The sequence below is a fragment of the Benincasa hispida genome, chromosome 4 (genome assembly GCF_009727055.1).
Source record: "Benincasa hispida cultivar B227 chromosome 4, ASM972705v1, whole genome shotgun sequence".
Taxonomy (NCBI): domain Eukaryota; kingdom Viridiplantae; phylum Streptophyta; class Magnoliopsida; order Cucurbitales; family Cucurbitaceae; genus Benincasa; species Benincasa hispida.
Genome location: NC_052352.1, coordinates 28,182,300 through 28,188,178, shown reverse-complemented (window position 1 = coordinate 28,188,178; position 5,879 = coordinate 28,182,300). Strand labels below are relative to the sequence as shown.

Here is a 5,879-nt window from a genome sequence, read left to right as displayed (position 1 = left end):
ATGCCAAAAGCATGGTTGACCAATGGGTTCCAAAGATAAAAATCCTCGAAAAAGAAAAATAATCAATAATAAAAAATACTTAATTGAGGATGTAAATACCCATGAAGAAATCATTGAAGTGATTAGTGAGGAAGGTGAAATACCTAACGATAATAATGAGATTTCGATAAACTATATCATGATAGGAAAAAGATGGAACCAAAGTCATGTAGTTATTGACAAAATTTTTGTGTATAATATTGCTCTTGATATTATATTTGAAAATGAGGATTTTGAACCAAAATCTGTTGAAAATTGTCGATAGAGAAAAGATTGGCTTCAGTGGAAAGAAACAATCGAGGCAAAATTAAACCCACTTTCAAAATGTCAGGTTTTTGGACCAATAATTCAAACATCAGAAAGTGTCAAACCTGTGAGATACAAATGAGTATTTGTGGGGAGAAGAAATGAAAATAATGTGGTCACAAGATATAAAACAATACTAGTTGCAGAAGATTTTTCACAAAGACTTAGTATTGATTATGAAAGACGTATTCTTCGATGATGGGATGTAATTACATTAAGATATTTAATTAGTTTGTCTGCGTATGAAAATCTGGACATGCATCTTATGGATGTAGTCATAGCATATTTATATGGATCTCTTGATAATGATATTTATATGAGAATCCCATAAGGATTTAAGGTACTTGAACATATACATCAAATTTTCGGAAACTATATTCAATAAAGTTACAAAGATCGCTATATAGATTGAAACAATCCAGGCGAATGTGGTAAAATCGTTTGAGTGGATATTTGTTGAAAAAAAGATATTAAAACAATCCAATATGTCCATGTGTTTTTATAAAGAAATCACAAATGGGATTTGTTATTATAATTGTAGATGTTGATAATTTAAATATAATTGGAACTCCTGACGAGCTTTTAAAGGCAATAGAATATCTTTAGAAAGAATTTGAGATGAAAGATCTCGGAAAACAAAATTTAGACTTGGCTTACAAATTGAGCATTTAACAGATAAGGTATTTGTTCTTCAATCAACTTATACAGAATTTTTTTTGAAAGGTTCTATATGGACAAAACACATCCATTAAACATTCCAATGGAAATTCGTTCACTAAATATGAAGAAAGATATATTTTGACCTCGAGACGATAATGAAAAACTGTTTGGTCCTAAAATACCATATATTAGTGCAATTTGTTCACTTATGTATCTTGCTAATAATACAAGACCAAATATTACATTTTCAGTAAATTTATTAGCAAGATATAGTTCTTCTCCAACAAAAAGACATGGGAACAGAATTAAGCATATACTTTGTTATCTCTGAGAAACATTTGATATGAGTTTGTTTTATTCAAATAAATCAAATTTTGATCTAGTTGGTTATGTAGACTCTGGATATTTATCTGATCTATACAAAGTTAGATCTCAAACAGGTTATCTATTCACATGTGGAAGAACCGTTGTATCATGGCGGTCAGTGAAACAGTTCATAACGGTTACTTTCTCAAATCATGCTGAAATTCTTGCAATTCACGAGGTTAGTTGAGAATATGTATGGTTACGATCAATGACTTAGCACATTCGTGGAACATGTAGTTTGTCTTCTAGTAAAAATCTTCCAATAATATTATACGAAGACAACACGATATGCATATCTCAAATCAAAGAAGGAGATATTTCACCAAAACTTTTCTACACTCATGATCTTGAAAAAAATGGCGACATCACTGTGCAACAAATTTGTTCAAAAGATAACCTGACAGACTTATTTACAAGGCATTACCTACCGCAATTTTTGAAAAATTGATGCACAACATTAGAATGTGGCAACTCAGAGATCTCAAGAAATCTTTCCATGAAGGGGAGTAAATATATTTTATTAGGAGTATAAATTATATAAAAATATGTACTATTTTCCCTTCGCTCATTTTTTTTCCGATTGGGGTTTTTCTGAATAAGGTTTTAACGAGACATATTTCATATATATAATAAGCATCTAAGGAGGAGTATGATAAATATTATGATAATAGATGCACATTAGATACTTATGCTTAGTGTCCATTGACCGTGTGTCATGCCCTCATTTTCCAAATGTTGTCCATGTATCTCAACATTACACATTATTCGTGTCCATGTAAGCCACATTTTTTTCCTATAAATAATGGGATTTGGTGGGTTTTGAAGGACACTCATTGAACAAATTCCTTGAAAATAGGAAAAAGTGGAGAATTTAGAAATTTCTTATTTTATATTTTGTTATTTTATTTATATATTATGTTCAATTTATTTTAATATTTATTATTTTATTATTATATTTATTGATATCTATATTCTTGTTGTACTCCTCAAATTATTTTTTACTATAAATTTTTCTTTTTTTTGCATAATGTAAAAAATGATATCCATTAATATGAATGATATGATCTTATTTATTTATATTTTTTTAACATTGTGCTGGTTTCACACAACTTTCTAATATGATTTTCAAATTTTCTAGAAAATCATTTAAATTTTTAGCCAATTTTTATTTTCTAAAGTTTCTATAAGTAGACTTAGCTTTAGAAATTAATAGATGAAGATTGTGCTTATAGGGTTAGTTTTCGAAATAAAAAAAAATAAAAGATAAAAAATTTCATCCTGTGAAAGCAAGGGAATTAAAAAAAAGAAAAAAGAAATCCTATTTTCTAAGCTATTCTTTCAATAAAATTACAAGTTTTCAGCAAAGGTAAACATTTTTCAGCTTATCAAACTATGTTTTGTGAATGAAATTAACTACAAGAACAGAAGAAGAATGTGCCATTGTGAAGAGGAAGCTCAGAGAATGGCAGGTTATCAATGGCTTTGCCTCTCACTTTCTTTTCACTTGGATTGAAAGAAGCAAGTTCAAATCTCAATCAAGTCCATCTCTTTAACTGCTCTGTCTTAAAACCTCAGCTTCAGCCTTAGCCATGGGATCATCCTTGGTGTCTACCTCCTCCTCTTTTTCGCCTTCTCGTTCTTGGGCTAGTTTCTTCCTGTGCAGCTCCTCCGCAGCCTCCATAGTCGCTCGATTCTCAGCTTGAATGCGTTGCATTTCCTCCTCTTGTTGCTGCCTTTCAAACCACGTATCCGCATCCGCCCAAACTACAGTATTAAACGAAATCAATTATTAGGACAAGAAGAGGGGAAGCACAACTCACTCCAACCCATTCGCAATATCAATATTGCAATGCAACATATGTCAATAATACAAAATCGTCCTGTGAAATGGAAAAGGAATGATGGAAGACAAAGTATAGAAGACATCATTGAGAAGTGAAAAAGGCTACTAATTCTAGTTAGCAGACCTTAACACTATTCAATAATTCACAATTGCCAAGACACGGTCTGAACTCCAAGAGTTGAGACATGACCTTTCTTCGATAGGACCTCTTCTATAGGTTGTAGAGTTGTGTCCTTGAGTACTAAGAAGACAACTACAAGGCATTGAGACAATCAGATTGGACCAGCCATCCAATAATAAACAGTCCCTTGAGTACTAAGAAGACAACTACAAAGCATTGAGACAATCAGATTGGACCAGCCACTCAATAATAAACTGTTAGGGACTGCAAACAAAGTCTCACATTGAATACGAGAGAAAGCGATTGTGGGTATATAAGTATGGATAATTATTTCTATTGGTATGAGGCCTTCTGGGTGGTTATAAAAATAAAGTCATGAGGGTTTAATGTTCAAAGTGGACAATATCACACATACTATTGTGAATATAGGTGGAAATTCTGCTGTCGTTATCATAAACATGTAGAAAAACTTCTTCACTCTATTCTCAACACACAAAAGATACAAAACGAGTAGTGATGATGCCGGAGGTCACTACAGTATTGGGGTAAAAGAGAAATAAAAGAACAGCCAAGGAAATGGAGTAACTTTTTGTTTTGTACAAAAACAACAAATGGAGGAGTGCGAATTACTAAACTAGGCTCATGTTAGCAGGAATGGAAGAAACTATCAGCACGCTAATTCTATAGATTGCAATACCCGATTCATTCTCATATCAAAATTCAGCATCCAAGGCAAGAGATTTAAGCACATAGCCATATCATGTACATGTCAAATCCTAAGGTTTCAAGTTTGGGATCAAAATAGATTTAAAGGTTTAGATCTAATTTCCACCCTAAACTCTATATTATTAGCTTTGGTTCCTTCTCTGATGTTTGCATAATTTGTTATTTAAACTTAAGTATTGCATCCGGACTAGTGTTTTACGATACATGCATTTGATTTGACATCGAATTAGAAATCAGCTGGTCTGAATTTTTTATTGCATAAACAAAACATTTGAAATTTAAAGAATGAAAATTAAAGATCTAGAACACACACAAGTTCACCTGAACAACCAACCATTACTATATGCAATGCAACCGAATGTATTGCATAAATTCAAATTTGCATAGGCCTAAGAATGAACGATGAGATGCAACACGAACGACATTTTGGAAATGCAGGGAATGAATAGAGAAGAAGAATTAGGGTTTAAGGAATGAGGGTACTTACTAGGCTGGGCTGCCCATCCTTGTTCACCACCCTTGATACGTTCAGGGAGGGCATAGTTGACAGTAAGTACACGACCGTAGAGCTCAGCACCGTCCATATTATCCATGGCGGCGGATGCGTCTTCCTTTTCCAAGAAAGTAACAAAGCCGAAGGAACGGTGCTTCTGAGTGGCTTGATCCAAAGGAGTCTTGACGTCTTTGATATCGCCGAAGGGAATGAAAGCTGCGTGTAGAATAGATTCGTTCACCTCCTCCGCTAAACCGCCGACGTACAGAGTATTCTTCTGAACGGCCTGCGCCATTAGAGCCGTTTATGCTCTTTCTTTCTTTCTTTCTTCTTCGTCTTCTTCTTTTCTGTAATTTTCTCGCTTTGTTGTCTTGTTATTGGGCCTATTGGGTTTGTTGCGTTCTTGGGCCATTTTAGGAAATATGGGCCTAAAACACTTCGTAAGAAAATGAGATATGTACCAAATAGACCCTTCCCCGACCTTAATTTCACAATTACCCAAATATTTGAAACTTTATATATTTAGATTTTATCATAAATATGTCAAATTAGGTGGAATGTAGATGCCCATTATTAGTGTTCATTGGTCATGTGTCACTTATCCATTATCTCATGTTGTCCATGTATCTCAAAGTTATACACTATTAGTGTCCATGTAATCCATCTTATACTTGTCAAATTGTCTATAAATAATAGCATTTGGTGAATTTTGAAAGACACACATTAGATAAAGTCTAAGAAAATTGAAGAAAATTGAGAATTTAGAGAAATTTCTTATTTTATATTGTGTTAATTTATTTTATTTATTTTTTAAGATTTTATTTAATATAATATTAAAACAAGTAATGTACTTTATACAATAAATTAAATGTATATTTAATTGGTCCATATAAAATCCATATGTCTAGATCAATAAATGTACGTTATCTGTGGAATGCATAATATTATAAGTTGGAGAAGTCCTAAATAAAATTCACAAAATGCCACTATTTATATAATATTTATTAACACGAACATGAAAAACTCTCTTCTATAATGACAATAATAAAATGATGTTATTATTATAAAGTAAGTTAATATATAATGTAATATTAAAAATTAATTAATAATAAATATTTACATATATTAAAAGTATAATATATACTTTGTGATTAATATTGTATTAACATATTAAATATTAATAATAATAAAGAGAGAAAAATCGATATACCTTAGGACCTACCTATTGGGTTGATGCTCTAAATCTTGTAGGGTCCTGTAATTTGTAAATACTTGTATGAACAAATATTATGTGATTTATAATATATGATATTTTATTCACTTCA

At 31.7% G+C, this 5,879-nt stretch overlaps 1 protein-coding gene across 1 annotated transcript; it reads right to left on the bottom strand.

Moving 5' to 3' along the window:
- Positions 1-2,666: 2,666 nt before the first annotated feature.
- LOC120075263 (peptidyl-prolyl cis-trans isomerase E) lies at positions 2,667-4,903 on the bottom strand. The gene is made up of 2 exons (XM_039028480.1): positions 4,549-4,903; positions 2,667-3,135 (listed from the first exon to the last, which is right to left on the bottom strand). Exons 1-2 carry the CDS (start codon positions 4,847-4,849, stop codon positions 2,921-2,923), a joined length of 516 nt encoding a protein of 171 aa, XP_038884408.1. The 5' UTR covers positions 4,850-4,903; the 3' UTR covers positions 2,667-2,920.
- Positions 4,904-5,879: the final 976 nt, after the last annotated feature.

Coding starts and splice junctions, on each gene's coding strand:
- LOC120075263 (XM_039028480.1), bottom strand. CDS start 4,849: ATGGCGCAGGCCGTTCAGAAGAATACTCTGTACGTCGGCGGTTTAGCG. Junction 3,136..4,548: donor AGGATGGGCAGCCCAGCCTA/GTAAGTACCCTC, acceptor TTAATACTGTAG/TTTGGGCGGATGCGGATACG.